The 23,873-nt window shown below is 44.9% G+C and overlaps 1 protein-coding gene across 3 annotated transcripts; it reads right to left on the bottom strand.

The window, feature by feature from the left end:
• Window positions 1-97: 97 nt before the first annotated feature.
• Window positions 98-22,583, bottom strand: Ccdc28a (coiled-coil domain containing 28A). Of its 3 annotated transcripts, none has more exons than XM_006986091.4 (6): window positions 18,709-22,583; window positions 15,959-16,158; window positions 10,584-10,747; window positions 6,505-6,659; window positions 3,577-5,530; window positions 98-672 (listed from the first exon to the last, which is right to left on the bottom strand). In XM_006986091.4, the coding sequence occupies exons 2-5, from the start codon at window positions 16,114-16,116 to the stop codon at window positions 5,429-5,431; spliced, it is 579 nt and encodes a 192-aa protein (XP_006986153.1). In that variant the 5' UTR covers window positions 16,117-16,158; window positions 18,709-22,583; the 3' UTR covers window positions 98-672; window positions 3,577-5,428. The 3 variants fall into 3 exon arrangements, with proteins under 3 accessions (XP_006986153.1, XP_006986154.1, XP_076408821.1); XM_006986092.4 differs by having other exon boundaries at window positions 3,577-3,599; window positions 18,709-18,902; XM_076552706.1 differs by lacking the exon at window positions 18,709-22,583 and adding an exon at window positions 17,782-17,922.
• Window positions 22,584-23,873: the final 1,290 nt, after the last annotated feature.

The following is a 23,873-nucleotide window of genomic DNA, read 5'->3' as shown; positions in this document are numbered from 1 at the left end:
CTCATATTATTATACATGCAGTTTACTTTGGAGGATTGTATCCTTGTTTCCAGACTGAAGACCACTGGGGCCTCCAAACAGACAACAGAGACCATCATTTAAAACAATCACTTTATTAAAAATAGCGAATCTCACAAATACTTATTAAACATTTGTCACTGGCCATTGGCAAACACACCTGCGTGTGTACTGATTGTCTGACGTAAACGGAAGCTGGGCTGCCACAGGAGGCCCGTGCACCACCACCGTGTGACCAGAACTCGGCCGGTGTGGTGGTCGCAGGGCACATCCTTCAGCCCCACCCAATGTTTAGCACAGAGCATTTCAAGTAGAACCTTAAGGCAACAGAAGAAAACTCAGCAGCACAACTCCGCATCCCACTGCATCCCACTTCCGGACCGACCTGCAGCCAGGCCACGCCCTCCGCAGCAGGGAATTACAGCAAGCACATGGACTAGAAGCGCGGGCGGGCGGGCTTGTGAACACAATCACTGCACTTGCGCTCTCAGCACTTGAATGTTGTTGTGGAAGATGATTCTGAGACAGGACTCGGCTGGAGAAGCAATGGCTGCCGCTTCTCTGCGAATCCCCCAGAGCAGGCTGCACGCGCGGCCGCGTTAGCTGGTGGACGGATTGGGAACTTCCTGTGCGTCTGCCAAATGCAGCTTCTGTCTGGAGTCACCAGTTAAGAAGGTTTTCATTTTAAAGTGAGTACTTCTTTAAATGTCAGGGATTTCCTCCACTCAGTACCCGGGAAACAGAAGAAATGGGATAAGGGAAGGAGAGAGGGAGGGAGAGGGAATGATGTCCTGTTGCCAACAAGTTTGGACAGTGGCTCAATGTATAATGTATAATGTATAATGTATAATTCGAAGCTTAGAAACATTTATTTGGGGCTGGAGAGATGGCTCAGAGGTTAAGAGCACTGACTGCTCTTCCAGAGGTCCTGAGTTCAATTCCCAGCACCCACATGGTGGCTCACAGCCGTCTGTAATGAGATCTGGCGCCCTCTTCTGGCCTGCAGGCATATGTGCTGTGTGCTGTATACGTTTGGGGAAACAATTTCCTTATAAAGCCAAACCTGAAAAAAATTATCACAACTCTGTAACCTTTTATACAATCTTAATCATCCTTCAAAAAACTGGCTAAAACAGAATTTCTGCATGTGTCCTTGCCCCTTCTCATGACTACCTTTCATTTTCCGTAGTCTTAAACTGCTTAGCTGTTGCCCAGTGCAAACAGTGGTGACACCGAGGACAGCTCCGAGCCGGCGGTGCATATATGGAGAGGTCGTAACAGCATACAAAGGCATGGCCATCCAAAGTACTCCTGGCTAGTGGGGAGGTTTGAGATTTAACACAGAAAAACCATCCGACAGTGAGGGAAGGCAGACTGCGAGCCTCCAGGTACACACCGAGCCTTGGACGGGAGTGGTCAGTCGGCATGGATGTCACCTGTCTGACAGAGAGGAGGGGAAAAGGCCGGAGTGTGTCTGCATCAGAACTGCAGGCTGAACGAAGGACACCCTGGCAAGAATGAGCATGATGTGCCCCGAGACATCGAAGGACACAGCTCGGCGGGAACAAAAACTCTAAGGTGATGTATGTGCTGGGATCGCCTGGAAAAAGCCTATAAAAAAGGTGACCAAGGTAAAGAATAACAATAAAAAAGCATTGGCAAGAGCCAATGTATGAAACCAGCGGTAGGGGGAGCGAGGCAGGAGGATTGCTGCAAGTTTAAGGCCAGACTGCACCACACAGTGAGTGCTGGGCCAGCCTGGGCTGTAGAAGGGGATCCTGATTGAAAAGCAAAACAAAACAAGAAGGGAAAGAAGTGATGCTTTAAGAAGATTAATTCAATGGCAATGGCTGAAGTCTAGAGAAATATGTAATGTAACCTACAGATACGGTTTTTAAGGTTCTAACACTGAGTTAAAAGGAAAAACAGGTGACATTCATTTAAATACGTTATTTACTCAGATAGATTTCAATTTAAAATTTTAATGTATTGTGTATGTGGCCATGCCCCAGTGCGTGTGGAGCTCAAAGGTCAGATTTGTGGAGCCCGTTCTCTCCCTGAGTCTGACCTGGGTCATGGTGGTAAGACTCGGGTCCCCAGGCTACACAAGCACCATCCTGCTGGCTCTGTCCAGATAGAGTTCTTTTAAAAACTCAAATCAGGCATGGCAGAACACACACTCCTGCGACTCCAGCACTCAAAAGGCACAGGCAGGGGTATCTTAGGATGGAGGCCAGCCTGGGGGTATCTCATGGAGACCTTGTCTCAAAATAACCAAATGAAGTCAGAGCAGCAATGCTTTCAATATGCAATCACAATTGAAATGTTGGGGTCTTTTTTTTCATGTCTGAAATTCACTGTCCTTGTTACAGTCGAAGCCTATTTTAATTCTCACTAGCTAAATACATCATATGATCAACAGCTATACAGCTCGTGGCTCCCGTATTGAATACTGAAGCTCAAGTCAGAACATAAAGTCAAAACACTGAAGAACCAGGTTCTAAGTGCCTTCAGTGTCATACAAAGAACGAAGGAAGGACACCTAGTTAAGAATGGCAAGTGGAGTTCATGGTCAACGCAAAAGCACAGACTTAATGGTTGTTACTGCACAGCTGAGCAGTTAGTAATAGTATAAAACGATACAGCGGGATTCAGACTTGCTACTCTAACATCTACATATTCTACATAGTTTAGAAATTTCCTCATATATGCCATCACCAAGGCTGAGCAGTTAGTAACAGTATAAAACGATACAGTGAGATTCAGACTTGCTACCCTAACATCTGTATATCCTATAGTTTAGAAATTTCCTCATATATGCCATTACCCAAAGCAGCTAGTATTACAGAAGCCCCTTGGAGATGTTAAAGGGCGTGTGAAATGTCCCATTATTGACGTGTGAACCACATTTCAGAAGTCCTATCACATGCCATTATCATGTTCAAAGAAAGTTTCCTTCTCATGTGAAAGCAGGTTGAAGGCAGGTTGATTCCTGTTATTCTTGTGTATTAGCAATTGTGTTGACAAATACATTAAAAGAAAAAGTTTGAAAAGTTCCTTAAGTCATTGTTTTAGACTGAAATATCAAAATTGAAATAACCTACCTGTGACTTGGTGTTTTCCTTCAAGGTATTCCTACACTGCCCTAGCTTTGGCATGGAGATGCCATGTCAACATCTGTGAAAGGACCCTTGAAAGTTGTGGTTTAGTGGTCCTTGACTTTTAATTTTATACACCTTAAGTAATACTATTAAGCTTTTCTTTGGATATCTGCTAGGTAGTCTCAGAATCTAAGAGTCAAAATAATTCTTATAGTCCAATACACAATTTTCATGACTTGAAAAGTAGTAATTAAATTTCTTTTGAAAAAATAAGAAAACAATATAAAGCAAAGAACAAACCAGACACAGAATTTCAGCATACAAAACAATGAAACAATTTGATTTGGAGAGTAAAATGGAAGACACATAGCCCTAGTAGTAAAATAAGGTATGGTAGAAATTATTTCCCCGGAACTACAGATTATGAACTTTACTGTTGATAGTAGGCAAAGGATACATAGAAGAATTCAATTCTTCTAACTGCAACACAAAGAAACAAATTGAATATTAATTTTGACAAGATAAATATTAGTAGGTCACTGTAAACCATGTTTTAAAATAGCTTCATGTAGATTTTCTTTAACTGAATGAACAAATTATCTAAAATTTTTAAATTTTCTAGGTTGAGAAATTCCTTTTTATAAAATAACTATGAAGTAGCTGCAGCCTGAATGGAAGACCTTAGAGAGAGGGGAAGCAAATGCTGAAGACTAGAGCTGTGCAAGTGTTCTTAGAATCACCTATAATGGCACTAGTCTCTACTGTTTGTTATTCCTTTCTGAAAGAGTCTCTAACAAAATATCATTAAATTAGTGGTTTGTAGAAAAACCCACTTCTAATGGCTCTCGAGACCAGCCATCCACGATTAAGAAGCCAACAGAGCCCATGTCTGGCTAACAGAACAGCACCTTGTACTATGTCCTCACAAAACGGAAGCAGTGGGGTGTCTCTTTCCAGCCTCTTTTCCCAGGATACTAAACTCACTCTTGACCTAATTACCTTCCAAAGACCTGTCTCTTGGTGCACCACCTTCAGGGGGAGAACTTGAAAGTATGAGTTCTAGAAGGATACAGACATTCAGACCACACTATCTTTAACTTTAGATGGAGAAATATAAAGTACAGAAATGCTGTCTGAGTCTTCTGAGTCTGTAGCTTAGTGGTAGAGTGCTTGTCTTGCTGCATTCATGAGGCCCTCAGCTTAATCTCCAGTAACTCAAAACAGTTTCAAAAAGAAAAGAAGGTAAGTAGGTAGGTTAACTAGACTTGGTAACTAGGTTCACCATCACTGATGTGAGCCTTGCACTATGCCTCCTGGCTTCAAATTCAGTGTCTTTTTTGCCCAGATACAGCATTTTCCTAAATGCACCAAAAGTGCAGAAATTAAGCTTTTATTTAATAGAAATAAAGCACAAAGCATGAACTTGTGACACTGAATGTTATATGGCAGACTTGACGTTTAAAAGAACAGGCTTGAAGGGATTTTTGTTTGTTTCTGTGAGAGGTCTCATGTACATGAGGCTAACCTTGAACTCCTGTTCCTCCTGCATCCAGTTCCCAAGTGCTTGGATTACAAGCATGCACTGCTAATCTTCTAGGCTTAAAGCTTGAAGAGCCTGGGTAGACACCAGGAGGAGGTGGCGCAGGCCTTTAATCCCAGCACTCAGGAGGCAGAGGAGGTTGGCTGAGTTTGAGGCCAGCCTGGTCTACAGAATGAGTTCCAAGAAAGCCTGAACTATATCGGGAAACCCTGTCTCAACAGCTGTCTCATACTTATTTAAATAAAAAAAAAAAAAGAGTGAAGAAAAGCAGCAGAAAAACTCTTGTCACTGGTGAACAATGACAAGCTATGAATATGAAGCTAAAATACGCTGAAGTCAGTTTTTATTTATTTCCCTTTGTTCTACAAAGGTTTTGTGTGTGCACATGTGCAAGTGTGTGCATCTGCACATGTGCAAGCCAGAGGTCAACGTTTCGTGTCTTCCTCAATTGTTCTCCACCTTAGTTTTCTGAGACAGGATCTCTCACCAAACCTGGAGCTCACAAATCCAGCAAGAATGGGTGGCCAGTAAGCCCAGAGATCTTCACATCCCCACCTCTCCAGGTACTGAGGATCTGAACTCAGGCCCTCACGCTGGAGCAGCAAGAACTTGACTGACTGAGCCCTCTCCCTAGCTCCCTAAAGAAGGCTGGAAAGATTTATTTATTTTTATTTTATGGGTATGAGTGTTTTGCCCGCATGTAAGCATGTGCACCACAGAGGTGTGCCCTCAGAGGCCAGAAGAGGGCTTCAGATCTCCGGAACTGGAGCTACAGACGGTCGAGGGCCGCCATGTGGGTGCTGGCAACAGATTCTGGGTCCTCTGCAAGAGCAGCAAGTACTTTTAGTCGCTGAGTCAGCTTCTCAGCCCCCTAAAAAAGGTTTAAGAGGCAAATTTACAAGATGTTATGGGCTGAGTAGTGCCCCACTCCATCCCCAATATTCATACATCCTAGCTGTCAGTCAGAATATGTCAGAATATGTGGGTATTTGGAGACAGAGCCTTAAAGAGGTAATCCAGTTAAATGAGGTCAGTGGAGCGGGCCCTAGTTCAACAGGACCTTAACAAGATGTGCACAGGAGAAGAATTCCATGAGCATTAAGATGGCCACCCACCATGGAGAACTGAAGCCTTCCACAACACTTGGATCTCCAACTCCAGCTCCCAGAACTGTGAGAAAATAAATTTCTAGTGTTCAAACTCCAGTCTGCGGTGCTCTGTTATAGTAGCTCTAGACTGACAGATGGAAATGTTCTCAATTGCTGTTAAGACCAACACTGGTCTATATTTAAAATGAAGTAACCATCCAGGCAGGCAAAGGTCTTCTGACTGGTGTCTTCTATGGACTTAGGATCTGCCTATGGATAAGGCCTCTACAGAATACAGGCACGTATGTAAAAATGTACAGAAGCAAGCAGGGCCTTCAGAAGTTTGCCGGGATTATGAGAATACATGCCTCCACAAATCTAAGTGTAAGCATTTCTTAGACTGTATTTCTCTAAGGGGAGTCAAGTGTAACAGAGGTGAAATTTGAGGACACAGAACTAAGCGAACCCCCGTGAGGGCACACAGTGTATGAAGTGCCACAGAGGCCAGTTCATAGAGAGAAAAAGTACATGAGGGATTGCTAGGGCGTGGGGAGGAGAGACTAATGAACAGGCTTCTTTAGGAGGTAAAGAGAATGTTCTAGAATTAGACGGTGTGGATGACTGCAAACACTGAATATATATGTAGATGATAAATGATATATATGAACCACATATATACAGTACATGTATATGATGACTGACATGTGGGTGGTGTTGCTGGAAGATGTTTTTAGACAACAGAGCACACTCCACTCACGTCAGACAGAAGTCTGTCCAGGTTGGCATCGCTGGCCGCTTTCCGCTTATCTTCGGGCAGCTCCTCTAACTCCCCATACAGCTCCAAGTTCAGGCGAGCTAATTTCTCCTGCATCCCCCGGACATGCTCCATCTGTTCTATGGAACATTCATTTCCTGGGGAACATTCCAGAACATTAACAAAGATTAGTGTTAAAGCCTATAACCCTTGAGGAACAGCTTTTCAAGTCCAGGTGCGCAAAAGAAATCCATTTTCTTTGTTTGTAAATTGGCTTGCTAATAATTGTTTTCTTTGTATGATCATGAATCCTCTATTTTTTTTGAGACAGTGTAGCCAAGCTGGTTCACAATCTTCCTGTCTTGGCCTCTTCACAAATACAATTATTGGCCAGGGAAACAATGACCAACCTTAGAAATATTCCTGGGCCCTAAAATAAAATCAGGCATAAAATATTAAAGCAAAGTCACTCCTTAAGTAGGGAAGACGTGTTTTTCCTTCCGCTGTAACACTGTATACAGAAGCAGTAACGCCATAATTATGTCCACTTTGACACCTGCCAGTTGAACTGGAAAGCCAACATTTTGTAGTACTCTGAGTAAAATGAGGACTTGTCTAAGAATTTCAACCACAAATTATTTTTCCAGCCAATTATATATTCTTCCTTTAGGAAACAGAAATGCAAATATTTATGAAGTGTGATGAGTATACATTACACAGTGTAATGATATAATCATTTCAATCATATGCATGGTAATGCAAGACAACGTCACTAAGGCATGGGTCTCATTATTTCTTAAGTCCAGCATAGTGATTTTATCTGCCCAGAACAACTAACATATATACACATGACATAGTCTACATCTTCATCTGGTTTAAGTGCAGCCTCTGCAACCTCTTGGTACTCCAATTAAAACAAACAAACAAACAAACAAACACCCACCGTTTTCCCTACATATATTGCAGAAGTACACTATAATTCAGCTGGCGCTGAAATGAGCCAGGCGTGGCATCCTAAGTGTGTGTATCAGCATTCATCCTGAAGAGATTTGTGTTCATGTGGGGAGAGGAAGAGGGAGAGGGGAGGAGGGACAGGGGAGGGGGAGAGAGGGAGCGAGAGAATGAGTGAGAATACGAATGAATGAATGAATGAATGAATGAATGAATGAATGAATGAATGAATGAATAAAGAGATGCAGACCTGACAGAGGAAAATGGAGAGGAAGGCAGACCTAGATGGCCTGCCAGGAGACAACAGAAGCTTCCTAAGATAAAAAGGACGCGTTTTGAAGGGTGAAAGATCAATGGCAGCTAAGAAAGGCTTAGTGATTCCCTGGAGGGAGCCATGAGGAAAGACCCATTCCTTGCATATCCAGATAAAGGCCCACAGTTTACAGATAAAGTGGTGGTGGTGGGCTCTTATGTGTTAAGTTGTTAAAACAAAAAAAAAACCATTAATGACCTGACCTTAAGGGAGGAAGCTAAGTAAAAGAAGTACAGAGATTGCCACTGAGAAGAGTGAGCAGGGAAGAGAGGAAGGTGTGAAAACATTCTGGGATGCCGTGCTGTTGGTGTGGAGCATGAGGTGGCGGAACACGTCTGTGAAGGAAATAATGCTCCTTCTTTTGGAGTCAGGGGCTCCTATGTAATCCAGCCTGGCTGTGAATTCAGGATTCTCCTGCCTCAGTCTCCCCAGTACTGGGATTACAGGCCTGAGCCTGGCTTCTTTGTCAAATATAAGTATTACTAAGGAATAAAGACCCAGGAACCACAGAAGAAAAAGATGTGAGTACACAAAAATCAAGAACTTTACAGGATTAAATAGACTATCACAACATCTAAAGTCAAATATATTTGGAAAAATAAGTCAGAAAAAATGGATTGTTTACAGGCAAAACATACAGAGGGCTCTTGACAATGACAAAGAAAGAAATTTCCAGACTGAAAACTATGTAAAGGCCCTGATGAGAGCAATCCAACTACTTAACAAGTAGACACAGAAATTCAAATCTGATGGCCATTTAAAAACATTTCACTTGACTGGAAAAAACTGAAAGATAATGTCTACTGCTGTGGGAGGCCCAAAGAAAAAAGATTCTTCCATAAATGGTCAACAAAACAAGAAACTAAAGCATTCAGGATACTCCTATTACAAATAAAACTGGAGCTGGTGTGGTAACCCACTTCTCTATTTCAGCACTTGGAATGTGGAGACAGGAAGATCAAGGATTGAAGAGGAGCCTCTGCTACACGATGCATTCAAGGCTAGCTTACAATACATGAGACCCTGCCTCAAAAAACCAGTCAACAGGATGAGAATGTAACTCAGTTGGCAGGATGCTTGTGTAGCAGTCACAAAGACCAGAGTTCAACTTCCAGCCTGCATAAACAGGGTGTCATGGCATGTGCCTATAATCCTAGCGGTGGGAGACAGGTGGCAACGGGAAAATCAGAAGTTCAAGGTCATCCTCAGCTACACACCGAGTTCAAAGCCAGCCTGAGCAATATAAAGCCCTGCTTCAAAAGGGGAAAATTCCCAGTGCATGGAAAGCTGAGGCCGAAGATCATGAACTCCAGGATAGCCAGGCTACACACATAGCAAGACACTTTCCAAAAATAAAAGAAAATTGAATACACTAAGCCTAAGTTGGTTTAGCGGATAAAGACTTCCCCTATTATTTAAGTAGATAAATTATATGATACGGTTTTGTTTTTCAGAAATGGATTAGGTTGCCTTCAAAAGAAGGAAGGGGCATAAAAGACCATATATAGGGACAGAGAACCTAATTTAAATTAGACTTCAGGATGGTTATTCCATACCAGCAATCCTCCTTTAACATTTCGGCTACCCTTCCCTTGTGTGGTGGTGTTATATAGTATGCCGGAATGCACCTGTGCAGACTGGCACGCAGAGGCCAGGAGGGTGTCAGGTGTCCTGTCCCACTACTACACCTTATCCCTTTAAGACAGGGTCTTTCAGTGAACCTAGACCAAGGCCAACAGCCAGCAAGCCCCAGAAATCTGCTTCCCGTGTCTCTGGAGTTACAGGCCTGCTTTGTGCCCATGCCCAGTTTTTTGTTTTGTTTTGTTTTTCCGAGACAGGGTTTCTCTGTGTAGCTTTGGTGCCTTTCCTGGATCTTGCTCTATAGACCAGGCTGGCCTTGAACTCACAGAGATCCGCCTGGCTCTGCCTCCCGAGTGCTGGGATTAAAGGCGTGCGCCACCACCGCCCAGCCATGCCCAGCTTTTTAACACAGGTGCTGGGGTACAAACTCAGGTCCTCATGGCTGGGCGGCTAACTGTCTTACCCACTAAGCCATCTCTCTGGCCCCAAAAACATCCTTTAAAACTCCCCCAATAATTTTAGAAAGCAAATTATATTCCATGACAATGAAATCTAAAATCCTTAAATTTTATGTCTATATATTTCGTGGCCCCTTCTCCCCCTCTCTCCCGATACCTGAGTGTGTGTTTTGTTGATTTGTTTTTGAGGCAGGTTTCGTGTAGCCCACGTTGCCTCCAAAGCCACTGTGTAGCTGAGGATGTCTCTGATCTGTCTGGTTCTCCTGCCTCTATTTCCCGAGAAGTGGGATTAGAGCTGTGTGCTCCCATGCTGGGCTTTATGTAGTGCTGGGTGTCAAACAGAGGACTTTGTAAGCACTAGGCAATCATTAACTACCAACAAGGCCACATACATACCCAGCCCTCTCTGGGCATGCTTGTCCTGAGACAGGCTCAGGTGGTCCAGAATGGCCTCAAACTCCCTATGTGGTTGAGGATGACCTTGGACCTCTCTCCCTCCGGCCTCTCCCTTCTAGATACTGGGATTGCAGGCCCGAGTCACCACATCCAGCATCCCTTTGCCTTTTAACAAGAGAAGAGGATTCTTTGAGAGAATCCTCGAACAACAAGGTGGAGGTGGGTGGGTGGTGCTGAGGAATGACGCCCAAGGTTGTCTGTCCTCTGGCTTTCACACACACACACAAGAACCAACCAGACAACAGGGAGAAAGAAACATTCCAGAACACAGGCTGCAAACACCCTAAGACGAGGCATGAAGAGCGAGCACACGGGCGGCTTACCGAACGCCTGCAGCTTTCCAGAGTGGAAATCGTTCAGCAGACTGAGGAGGCCGCGCTCCATCTCCTGGACATCGGAGACGTCCGTGAGGAAGGAGTGCTGGATGGGGGTGGACTGAGCCCCCTTCCCTTCTCCTGCTTGAGGTCTGTTCTTCTCTTTCATCACTCTGCGGAGACAACACAATTGACTCCAGTTAGATCTCTCAGGGTGTTCTAGATTAAACTCCTGCGTAACTTCTTAAATAGATGAACATTTTTCTTGAAAACAAGAAATCAGAAGGAAGTCAATACTAAACTGAAACCTCAAGCCAATGACAAACAAAAACAGGTGGTGAAAAGTCTCAAATACATAAAGTGTAACCACTGAGAAATGTCAAAAGTTTAGTTAGTACGTTTATGCAATATGCTACCTTGTTAGACTGAAAAGAAAATTGGTAAATCTTTTCAGTATTCTATTTTGTATTATTTCGTTTCTCAGTAAAACACACCACACACTCCCCTTTCTAAATGTTATCCTTAAACGATTTAGAGCTGGGTGAGTCTTTCGGGGTTTCTGCTCTGAAGACAGCATGCCAGGCATGCTTGGGCTTAGGAGAAAGACATTTAAAATCCAGAATCAAGAGCCTGGTAGCATTCTGAATCCTGCCACCCTCCGCGGAGCCCCTCATGCAGTTTGGAAGCCCAACTGAGTAACCGTACTCTAACTTCCCTATGCTCTCCTTAGCCACTGCCACCATCCTGTGTCTTGGCCTAACGGCTCCCCACATCTTCCCAGATGGCCCACCTGGTCCTGTGTATGGTCCCTGCTCTCCTTTTTCTCCCGACGAGGCAGACAAATCCATTTCTAAAAACTGCATAATTTTAAAAAAACTGCATAATTTAAGCCTTCAAGAGCTAAGGCCTGCCTTAATCCAATACCCTTCAGAAACCCTGCTTTTCTTTGGTGTAGTTATTCAAACGTTTAATCCAGATGCAGAGGAAGGAGGCAGAGGCCAGTGGATGACCAGCTTGATTTACACAATGAGTCCAAGGACAGTGAGGGACACTCCCCCCACCCCTGTGACACCGTTTCAAATAAAACAAAACAACCAACCCCTAATGGTATTAGCCTCCTTGAAGCATATTTGCCATCTGATCTGAGTCCTGGACCCATATTCAGATCCTTCATTTCCCAGCATCTTGCCAGGCCACTGCTCATGAACCCTTCAAGCCTCAGTCAGGCTGCTATTTCCACAGAAAGACATCTGAGAGCCCTTTGATGAATTCTTATCACATACATCTGCGCATACTGGGCTCTCAGATACTAGAGAGATGGTGCCATGCATACTCCTACGTAAAAACAGAGAAAGAGGAGTTCACCCAGCACAGAGCCAGCCAGACTTCTAAGGGTGCTATCCAAGTAAGGGTTAAAAAGCCAAAGGTGGAAAGTGCCCTGTGGCTGCTGCTGAAGCCCAACATGACAGAGACCTAATGGGTCATCATGAAAAAAAATCTATCCTTCTTATGCCAATGGAGATTGAGAGCCCAATATGGCCAGCTTTGGCAAGCATTAATGTAAGCCTAGGAACTGTAGCCATGAGATTGGATTCTCCAGAAGAGCTGTCAGCCAAAGTCATGCTCGGATCAAGAAAAACGGGCCTTGGCGGTTCGTGTTCCTGGAGTTGTATCCATGCCAGTGGATGTCCACACAATCCAGAAGAGAATTTGACATTGCTGCTGTTACTGTTGCTGTTATAACAATGGTGCACACCACTGCTACTGTTTCTGGGATTATCATTTTATAATTGCTTACTACAGCTAGCACAGTAGAGACCCTGGCAACAAAAGTAGCTACCACAGTTAGTTAATCTTTCATTCTATTGGGCATGATAAATTTAATTCAGTAGTTATATACATCTTGATTGGCTTTGAAAATTATGAATTTATAAACTCAAGTTCCAGTTGCTTTTGGGATACTATCTTTTTTTTTTTTTTTTTTTGGTTTTTCAAGACAGGGTTTCTCTGTGTAGTTTTGCGCCTTTCCTGGAACTCACTTGGTAGACCAGGCTAGCCTCGAACTCACAGAGATCCGCCTGCCTCTGCCTCCCGAGTGCTGGGACTAAAGGCATGCGACACCACCGCCCGGCTTGGGATACTATCTTACAGGGACTCCAAAGTACAGTATGGCTCGATAAGGAAGGAAATGGCTCAGTTGCCTTTAGCCTACTGGCTATGGTTGAGATAGGACCTCTGTTGGTCTTTTCTGTATCGAACACACAGACTGCAAGCCCAGTGCCACTTTGAGATCTTTGGCAGCAATTAACCACGCAGCTCATACACGATTGAGCCAGTATGATAATGAGTATTCAGAGACGGGTAATACCTGGAGGGCACTCACCAACCTAAGACAGAGCACCTGTGTGGCCTGGGCAGGCGTCTCCATGACGGGTAAGGTGACCTGCTGACATCCCACGGAACCCAAGTCAGAAGCTCATTTTTTTAATAAAAGGAGGACCTGCAGGGCCCTGGCCCCTGTTTTGGGTTGCCTTTCTTGTAGACCTTGACCTTGATATCCTCCCAATGCTAATTCCCTGCCAGGTTCCACCCTCCTGAATGCCTAAGGGAAGTTCCTTGTCTGTGTATCCTGAATAATGGGCATTAACAGCTTAGATGCAAGATTGTAAAACATCAGTAGCGAACTTCTGCCCTCCGGGGTCCTCCCATTGTGCTGTAAGCCTGTAATTAAGACCTCCTACCCCCTTCAAGAAATGACATTCAACATTTAAAATTAAATATATATATTTGAATGAATACTGCGAATGTAATCTATGAATACCACAAATGTGATTAATATCATGAGTGTAATTTAAAAAAAAAAAGCCAAAGGTGTTGGTGTTGCCTTTAACAAGTACTGTAGATTCTGGATTCAGTACTCTACATACAGAGACTCAGCACTCGATTTTCACACAGTAATGAATGAAGACCTCATCCCCACAGCCATACTCACAAGGATACGGTGAACAGGGCATGTGTATGTGTACATACACCTTTGTGTGAGGGTCTGGGAGGGTACATGGATGGGGTGGGGTAAAGAAAGAAACTAACAACTCATAAGCAATTTAGAATTCAGGCTGGAGAGAAGGCTCAGTGGTTACCAGCATTAGCTGCTCTTCCAGAGGATGAGGGTTCAATTACGAGCATCCACATGACAGCTTACAATTGCCTATAACTCCAGTTCCAAGGGATTCAACACCCTTGGTCTGATATTCAGACTTCAGACATGTACAAACAGACATGAAGACAAAACACCCATACAAATAAAATGAAAATCTAAAAAAAAAAAAAAAAAATGCAACTTGGAGTGGTGGTGCACATCTTTAATCTGAGTACTCTGGAGGAAGGGAAGAAGAGAGAGCCCTATGTGTTCAAGGCCAACCTAGTCTACATAGTGAGTTCCAGGCCAGCCAAGGCAACCTAGTGAGATAACTGTCTCAAAAACACAACACAAAAACAAACAAAAAGCAAACAAAAAAAAAGGAGAAAATACAGAACTCATAGTCTGTCAGTAATGGTTCTTCACAAGGAAAGGCCTGTATAGTGTGTGTGTGTGTGTGTGTGTGTGTGTGTGTGTGTGTGTGTGTGTGTGTGTTTTATGCAGCGCATGCATGTATATGGTTGTGTGTACATGTGTGTGCATGCGTGTGTGGAGGCCAGAGGTCGATGTCAGGTCCCTTCCTTTGCTGCTCTCCACTTTATTTTTTGAGATAGACTCTCATCAAACATGAGCTTGCCACATCGGCTAGACTGCTCAGCAACAAGCCCCAGGGACCCCTGTCTCCACACCGTTGGTGCTGGAGATCCAGATGTGCACTGCCACATCTTGGGTTTACCTGGATGCTGGGGATCCGAACTCAGATCCTCACGCTTGTGCGGCAAGCTCTTTAGCCACTGGCCTGTGGTTTTTAGGCAGGTATTTCATATGGTATTAAACCATGTCATTCAGTGTCTTAGTTTGCTTCCTCTTACTTTCATAAAGACCACGGCAGAAAGCAACTAGGGAAGAAAGGGTTGATCTGGCTTACAGTTCATAGCCCACTGTGCAGGAAAGTCGGGGCAGAAACTCAAGGTAGGAACCTGCAGGAAGGAACTGGAGTACAGTCCATGGAGGGTCTCTGTTTACTCTCTTGCTCAGCCTCCTTTCTAATACAACCCAGACCCACCTCCTCAAGGGTGGCACTGCCCACAGTGGACTGGGCCCTCCCACATCAGTAACTAATCAAGAAAACGTCCCCACAGAATTGCCTACAGGCCAATCTGATGGAGGCATTGCTTCAGTTGAAGATCTGAGTTTCCAGAGGACTCTGGCCTGTGTCAATTTGACAAGAAACACTCCAAGTGCTGCCCATTACCTCACCTGTGAGCTTATTACAAAGGGTCATGTGAAGCCCCACTCCTGCTGATCTGGAATGTACAGCTTAAAAAGATCCCCACAATACCCATACTCTCTTTAAAATTGGAGAGAATCCACTAGGGATTTTAAGGTGTCTGTGTAGCAAATGTACTTTTCTTCTTCTTTCAAAGTTGGAAGTTTTTATCTACTAGATAACTTCACCAGTTAACACCTCCCAGAGAAGAAGACAGACATACACTATAAAACTCCATTTATTAAAATTTGTTTCCTTGGGCTGGAGAGATGGCTCAGAGGTTAAGAGCACTGACTGCTCTTTCAGAGGTCCTGAGTTCAATTCCCAGCACCCATATGGTGGTTCACAACCATCTGTAATGGGATCTGGTGCCCTCTTCTGGCCTGCAGGGATGCGTGCAGGCAGAACATTGTATACATAATAAATAAATAAATCTTAAAAAAAAATGTGTTTCCTTTATGCATATGTGTGTCTGTGCATGAGGGTGTGCATGGCCGTGTGGCTGTGCCTGTCTGTGTGCAGGCAAGCGGGGTCATAGGATACTCTTAGAGCTATCCCAGGAGCACTTTCTTTGAGGTCACCAACTAAACCAGACTGTCTGGCCAGCAGGCCCCAGGAATCCTCTTGTGTTCCCCAGGCTGGGAAAACAGGAATGAGCTACCAGGTGTTTTTATGTGGGTTCTAGGGATGAGACTCAAGCCTTTAGGTTTGTAGGACAGGAGTTTTACGAACTGATTGAGCTCTCCGGGGCTAAGAACACCTTTCTGAACATTTATTCAAACGCAACTCTCACAATCGCTGCTATAAGAGTCAAAGCCTGAGCTGAGACTGTGGCTCGGAGGCAGAGCACAGCATGTGTGAGGACTCAATCTCCAGTACTGGGAAAAGTCAAACCATGAGAGGAAACGAGGCTGGATAGAGAAGACAACTACTTAACAGCACTTAACTGTGAAAACGTCAAAGGAAAGAACTCACCTCTTTAACTTTGGCCGCTGGGAAGTTGACTGTGCCGTGGGATTTGAAAAGCCTGTGCTTTTACTCGCTGGGATGGCATTTTTTTTGGCATTAACAACCTGAGTAGAGTGGGCACTGAAAGACTTGGGGCTCTTCCTCTTCACTTTCCGCTCTTCCATTGTTTTAAGTTCTTCGACGCATCAACACCAGCTCTGTATGACCTAAATATCGAAAGATAGTGGTTACAGCTATATGCTATAATATGTAAAGAGAGTCAAAGGCACATTCCATAGACCGAAAGAACAAGAATTTCAAGGCATTAAAGTTAGGACAAGGAATCCCTTATGTCTAATTTATTTTGCTAATGCACACAAACGTTGTTCAAATCTTAGATGATCTTTTAATAAAAAATCCAGAACCAGATATCAGGGTGAAGGCTGAAAGATCAGAGAAGCAGAACAGCCAGCCACTAGTTCTTACCTCTATGAAATCCTCAGCCTAAAGAGAGTGAGTTCCTGTTTCCTCACGCTTTATATACCTTTCTGTGTCCTGCCATATTACTTCCTGGGATTAAAGATGTGTGTGTTTCCCAAGCAAAGGTATGAGATCTCAAGTGCTGGGGTTAAAGGTGTATGCCACCACTACCTGGCTCTGTTTTCTCTCCTATACTGGATCAATCTCATGTAGCCCAGTGTGGCCTTGAACTCACAGAGATCCAGAGGAATCTCTGCCTCCTGAATGATAGGACTAAAGGTGTGTGCCACCTCTATGTCTAATCAGTGGCAGGCAATTTTATTAGGGTACACAATATATCACCATACATAAAGGTCTTTGTCTAATAAATTTTTTAGAATTTTCTCTATTCACATATCTTCTAAGTATCTACTGATTCTTCTCCACAAGCCAGAACTGTCATCAGTCCTGGGGAGACAATAATGAATAAGACAAAGCCCTTAATCTCAAGAAGCCACCATTATATAAGGTGGCCAATATAAATAAATCACCCATGCAAAACCCCAGTCTCCTTGGAGCTTTAGCTGGATTCTCAATCTCCCTTTCAAACCAGACTCAAACAGGTGTAGATCAGGGCATCAATAATCTAAACTGCAACTTGAGGCTTATGTAATGTATATTATATTGGTATGATTTGCACCACCATACTCAGATCTTATCTATCTGACTATCTATCTATCTATCTATCTATCTATCTATCTATCTATCTATCTATCTATATTTTAAATAAGGTGTTAGGGGCTGGAGAGATGGCTCAGTGGTTAAGAGCACTGATTGCTCTTCCAGAGGACCCTGGTTCAATTCCCAGCACCCACATGGCAGCTCACGACTGTCTGTAACTCCAATTCCTGGGACCCATCACCCATGGCTAAAACACCAATGTATGTGAAATAAAAATAAATAAATAATTTAAAAATATAAGGTGTTACTATGTAGCTCTGACTGGCCTGGATCTTGCTCTGTTGACTAGGCTTACCGGGAACTCCCAGAAATCCATCTGCCTCTGTGGCCTGCATGCTGGGATTAAAGGCATCAAAAGTGTATACCACCTCACCTTTTCTTTTTGAGAAAAAGTTTTGTTCTATGTCCCTGGCTGGCTGAGAAATGACTATGTAAACCATGCTGGCCTCCGGCTTGTGATGATGCTCCTGCCTCTGTTCCTGAGTGCTAGGATGATGGGCATATGCCACAAGACTGGCTGTTTTGATCTGGATTTTTCTTAATTCAATTATTAATGGATCACAAAGTCATCAGAAATATGAATATGTATTCATTCTTTTTAAATTGTCAATTGCATTATGAATGTCAGGTCTTTAAAAAAAAAAAAATACCGTGGGGCTTGAGAGCCAGCTCAGCAGTTAGGAGCCACTGGATGCTCTTCCAGAGGACTCATTTGATTTCCAAAACCAAGAAGGTGGCTTACAACAATCTGTAATTTCAGTTCCAAGGTATCCAATGCCCTCTTCTGGCCTCCAGGGGCACTGTATGCACGCAGGTAAAACCATCATACACAGCCAATAAAATTTAAAACTTAAAAGAGTGTTGAATTTAATCCTGCCACGACTATTTTAAAAGACTGAAACCGTCACTCCTAAAAGCATTACTTGTGAATTGTAAAGACAACGTTGAGGTTTTGTTTTTTGTTTTTGTTTTGCTATCTAATGGACAGCTTTCTTGAGAAAGGGTCCAACGTCCAGTCTCTAATCAATCTCAGGTACCAATCGTGAATCCCCTTGAATCAGTTGGGACTTGTTTAACACGCAATGCAGATTAAAGACGACCGAGCAGGTCTCCACGAGGTGAGGATCTATCTGTATAATTCATGATACACATAAACACACTAACCTTCCAATCTAAGAGTGCTAAATAATACACATTTGGTGACATAAGAAAAAAAATAAAAACAGTTAACACGAAAAGCATCGAAAATAAACCAATGGTCTCCGAGGGAACAAGCTTGCGAATTACTACTGATTTCTGGGGGGATAACATCTGTCACGAGACCTGAAATCCTTTTGGTAGGGCAAGCACCAGGGACCGACCGTTCCAGAGAGGGCGAACTGCTCACGGCTGAATGTGAGGCCTTGCTTCTAACCAGGACCACCGAGGTGGAGGGGCCTCTGGACTGCACTTCATCTCCCTTCTCCCTTCCGCAACCCATCAGCGATGATGACCCATCAATACCCAGCAGTGACCGGAGCGGGTGCTGAGGGGCCCGAAGGAGCAGGCTGCGGGGTCCCCCTCACCCCACTACGTACCGGAGGAAGAGGCTGCGATCCCCCTTCCTTCACGGGGAAAGGGTCCGAGAGCGTCCAAAGCCTCAGCTACAGCTGCAGCAAGAGCCCGGGATCGCCAAGCCGGGTCAGCAGCCTGGGACCGGCGCCTCCACAGCGCCCTTTGTTTACGGAAGTGACGTCACCGGGGCGGGGCCCTCTGTGAGGCGGAAGCCACGCCCCCTCCCCGGTCCCTTAGCGTCGCTGGCATTGCTTAGCCTGGGGGCTCAGGGCTCCCGGGTGGCTCCGGCGGCCGCGGGAAAGAGAAGTCGTTTGTAGCCACTCCAGATTCTGCCTCTGCGCCGGCCTCGGGGGAGCTGGCTGTCTAGGGTCCTCACCGGAAGCGGGTAGCCGCCGCGGTGAACGACCGCCCCCACGCACTACAGTTCCCAGCATGCCGTTCGAGCACACCTGAAGGCGGAGCCTATGGGATCCTCCTCTCCGATTGGCTACCTCGAGTGTGGCTTGAAAAGCCGCCGACAGTTGTGCGGCTGAGCCTCCGGAGTGGGGTTCTGTAAATAGCTCGTGTCCAAGCGTTGCAGGTCTTTGGCGGGGGGGTGGGGGGGGTGGGGCGTTGGGTTTGTTTGTGTGCCTGTCTGTCTTAGTTTTCTTTTCGACAGGGTCTCCTCCGGCCCAGGCGGCCCTAGAACTGACTGTGTTGCTGGGATGGCCTTGAACTCGTGATCTTCCGGCCCGCGCTTCTTACCTGCTGGGATTGGGGATACGTGACCCCCGACTGGGTTTATCTGACTACAGTCCCTTGAGATGGGAGTCATAATCCCCGTTTTAGAACCGAATCAGAGATTCAGAAAGGCTAATCAATCATGTTCTCTGACTCTCCACTTCACCCCTGGGAGAAAGAATTGAGGGTTGAGAGGGAAGGCTCCTGGAAGGTCTCTAGCCAGCCAGAGCATGGCAAACATGGCTCTGGCAGACCTTACCCTTCTCCCCATGCCCTCTGTCCTGCTAAAAAACAATTAGATTACATTCCTAAAGCTAGTCACCAAGGTTTATTTTCTTTTTGGGGGCCATTTCCTCCTCCTGAGGCTGACTACCAAGGTCCAGCTACCAAAGTATTGAAGTCCAGTAATCTAAAGCCCCCCTTTGGCTCACCTAATTAACATGGCAGTTATGTAGCATCACATCTGGCCAAGCTTCCCTTTGAAACTGCAGCGTCTGAAGGAGTTGGCCCGTCCTATCGCTGACCAATGGCATCACCAGTGTCCAGGCAGGCACTCTTTCCTCAAGGAGCATCTGGGACTTTGCTATACCTGCCTTCCTCCAAGAGGTCTGATGAAGGATCTGGTTACCCAGCCTTTGGAAATTCTGATGTGTTCTTGTTTAAAAAAACACAAAACCAACCAATAAAACTTATTATTTGGGGATTATGGTTCGACAAAAGTTAATGTTTTTTTTGTTTGTTTGTTTGTTTGTTTGTTTTATTTATCATGTATACAGCGAGTGTTCAGCCTGCAGGCCAGAAGAGGGCACCAGATCTCATTGTAGATAGTTGTGAGCCACCATGTGGTTGCTAGGAATTGAACTCAGGACCTCTGGAAGAACAGCCAGTATTCTTAACCTCTGAGCCATCTCTCCAGCCCCAAAAGTTAATGTTTTAACTGAGTCTTTGCATTTCTAGGCTACCCTTCTCTTTTTTTTCATTTTTCTTTATTAGAAAATTTTCTGTTCACTCCACATACTACCCACAGATCCCACCTCCTCCCCCCTCCCCCCTCCCCTTCAGCCCTCTCTCACAAGCCAGCCCGCATCCCCACATCCCTCAAATCAAGGTCTCCCATGGGGAGTCAGCAGAGCCCAGCACACCGAACCTAGGCAGGTCCAAGTCCCTTCCCACTGCACCAAGGCTGTGAAGGTCGTCATACCACAGGCACCAGATTCCCAAAAGCCTGCCCATGCACCAGGGACAAATCTCAATCCCCCTGCCTGGGTGCCCCCCAAACAGTTCGAGCCAAACAACTGTCTTCCATATCCAGAGGGCCTAGTCCACTCCCATGGGGCTCCACAGCCACCAGTCCACAGTTCATGGACTTCCACTAGTGTGGCCGGTCATCTCTGCATGTCCTCCCATCATGATCTTGATGTCCTCCACCTGCAGTATCTCTCCTCTCTCTCATCAATTGGATTCCCAAAGTTCAGCCTGGTGCATGGCTGTGGATCTCTGTATCTGCCTCCATCTGTTACTGGACAAAGGCTCTATGATGACAGCTAGGTTATTCGCTAGACCGGTCACCAGAGTAGACCAGTCCAGGCACCCTCTGGACCACTGCCAGCAGACCAAAGTGGGGTCATCCTTGTGGATTCCTGAGAGCCTCCCCAGCATCCTGCCTCTTCCTATTTCCATGATGTCCTCATCTCTCATGGTAACTTCCTCCCTGCCCTCCCACTCTGTCCCTGTTCCAGCTCGACCCTCTCATTTCCCTATGTTCTCATCCCCCACTCCTCACCCTCTTCCACCCCCCACACCCAGTCCACTCATGTAGATCTCATCCACGTCTCCTTCACTGGGTCATCCATGTATCCCTCCTAGGGTCTTTCCCTGTTAGCTAGCCTCTCTGGAGCTGTGGGTTGCAGTCTGGCCATCCCTTCCCTCACATCTAGTATCCACTTATGAGTGAGTACATACTATGTTTGTCCTTCTGAGTCTGGGTTACATCACTCAGAATGATATTTTCTAGTTCCATCCATTTGCCCGCAAATTTCATGATATTGTTTTTTACTGCTGAGTGTATATTACTCCATTGTGTATATGTGCCACATTTTCTTTATCCATTCTTCAGTTGAGGGGCATCTAGGTTGTTTCCAGGTTCTTGCTATTACGAATAATGCTGATATGAACATAGTTGAGCATGTGTCCTTGTGGTAAGATTGAGCAAGAGTGGTATAGTTGGGTCTTGAGAAAGACTTATTCCCAATTTTCTGAGAAACCCCCATACTGATTTTCAGAGTGGCTGCACAAGTTTGCACTCCCACCAACAGTGGAGGAGTGTTCCCCTCGCTCCACATCCTCTCCAGCATAAGCTGTCTTTACTACACTTCTCTTTTAAAGCTAAAGTAGTTAACTAGATCAGGAGCTAGGTGTCAGAAAGATCTGAAGATGTTTTCATCCTCTGAGAATCTTCTCCAAGCTCCTGTAATCAGAACAGCTTTAAAAGAAGGCTGATCCAAAAAAGAAAGCAGGCCATGGGGTCAGGAGTTGGCTACACTGTATCACAACCTTTGGTTTTTCTCTCCTTAGCTAGACTTTCAGAGTTTACTATGGAGTACTACCAGGGTGCTAAAAACACTTGTAGGAATGTCTTACAAAGTAGCAAAAAGTAAAAGGGAGAATGTCTTACTTTTCTACAGCTGTGAAGAGATCCCATGACCACAGCCTATAAGCCAATGCTAATAAACCATGCCTGTGTGTGGCGTGCGTGCACACACACGTAAATGATATATAATATACGTGATGAGGGTGTGTGTGTGTGTGTTTATTCTCTCAGTTGTTCCTTTAGAGAATGCTGACTAACATTAAGGGTGATGGAGGCCGGGATAGGAAAGGAAGAAAGCAAGTAAAAGAAGAGCCCTCTTTATACCTGTTAGGTAGGGAGGAAGTTTTAAAATCCAAACTGCTGCCAGGCTTCAACTTTGAGTTGCTTAATTTCTGTCACCAAGTGTCTGGTTACTATTTATTTGTCAGCTTGACACAAGCCAGGGTCATCTGGAAGCGGGAACCTCAATGGAGAAAATGCCTCCATCACATTGGCCTGTAGGCAAGTCTGTGAGGCCTTTTAATAATTGAGGTGGGAGGGTCCAGTAAGCCCACTGTGGGTGGTGCCATCCCTAGACAGGTGGTCCACAGCTGTAAAAAACAAAACAAAACAAAACAAAAAAAAAAAAAAAAAAAAAACCAGGGTGAGATAGAGGGAAAGTCAATAAGCATCATTCCTCTATGGCAGTCATTCTCAACCTTCCTATTGTTGAGACCCTTTTATATATTTCCTCATGTTTTGGTGACTCCTAATGACAATAAAATAAAATTATTTTCATTGCTACTTTTTTGTTTTGTTTTGTTTTTTGTTTTTTGTTTTTCAAGACAGGGTTTCTCAATGTAGTTTTGGTGTCTGTCCTGGAACTCACTCTGTAGCCCAGGCTGGCCTCAAACTCACAGAGATCCGCCTGGCTCTGCCTCCCAAGTGCTGGGATTAAAGGTGTGTACCACCACCTGACTTCATTGCTACTTTATAATGAGAGGGCCAGGGAGCCACACCATAGCCATAACAGGTTTCTGATAGCCCTGCCAGGGACCAGGCTTTAGTTTCAGTTTAATGGAACTGGCTGGAGCTGAGCAAGCAGTTCTCAGGAAGATCACAACTCAGGGGCAACCAATCAGCAGGGCCCTTCCCCTCCAGCCTTCTGCTAGCTAAAGATAGCTTTCCCTACCCTGTAGCTGGAAGGTCCCTAACCATTGGAGCCTCCCACCAATCAGCCCCTAGACTAATCTTCCCTCCACCAGTCTTCATTAGATTAATCCCTCCTCCCTGGAATTCCCCTAATGCCACTTAAAAGGAACTTGCGACCTCCCTTTGGGGTCGCTATTTGCCACTCCAACGTGTTGGAAATAATAAATGCTCATGCTGATTGCATATGTGATTGATGGTCTTTCTTGGGGGCTTCTTTTGGACCTTAACACGTAACTGTAATTTAGCTACTGTTATGAATTGTAACGTATTTATCTTTGTTGTCGATGGTCTTAGGCAACCCCTGTGAAAGGTGGTTCAATCTCCAAAAGGGTAGACCGGCTACTCTGTGGCCTCTGTTTCAGTTCCTGCCACCAGGTTCCTGCCTTGCGTTCCTGCCCTGGCTTCTCTCAGCGATGGACTGTGACTGGCATGTGTAAGATCAATAAACCCATTTCTCTCTAAGTTGCTTTTGGCTCATGTTTTATTACAGCAAACTAGCACAGTGGGGGAAACAGAGGCCAGAGGAAATAGATGGCCTGCTTCCTGTGCACTCGTAATGAATAATGACAACTAGATATGCACAGGTGTGCAGGAGGCTGAGTTGGAAGATACAAAATTGAGAAAGTTGACTTGCTCTGTGTGGTAAAGAGGAAAGAATCACTGGGGTAGAGTTAAGGGCATCTCAAT

This window comes from Peromyscus maniculatus, chromosome 16 (assembly GCF_049852395.1).
Source record: "Peromyscus maniculatus bairdii isolate BWxNUB_F1_BW_parent chromosome 16, HU_Pman_BW_mat_3.1, whole genome shotgun sequence".
Taxonomy (NCBI): Eukaryota; Metazoa; Chordata; class Mammalia; order Rodentia; family Cricetidae; genus Peromyscus; species Peromyscus maniculatus.
This window is presented reverse-complemented; position numbering and strand designations above follow the sequence as displayed.

Coding starts and splice junctions, on each gene's coding strand:
- Ccdc28a (XM_006986091.4), bottom strand. CDS start 16,116: ATGGAAGAGCGGAAAGTGAAGAGGAAGAGCCCCAAGTCTTTCAGTGCC. Junction 6,660..10,583: donor TGGAAAGCTGCAGGCGTTCG/GTAAGCCGCCCG, acceptor AATGTTCCCCAG/GAAATGAATGTTCCATAGAA. Junction 5,531..6,504: donor TGGACAGACTTCTGTCTGAC/GTGAGTGGAGTG, acceptor AACCTTTTTTAG/GGGGCTGAGAAGCTGACTCA.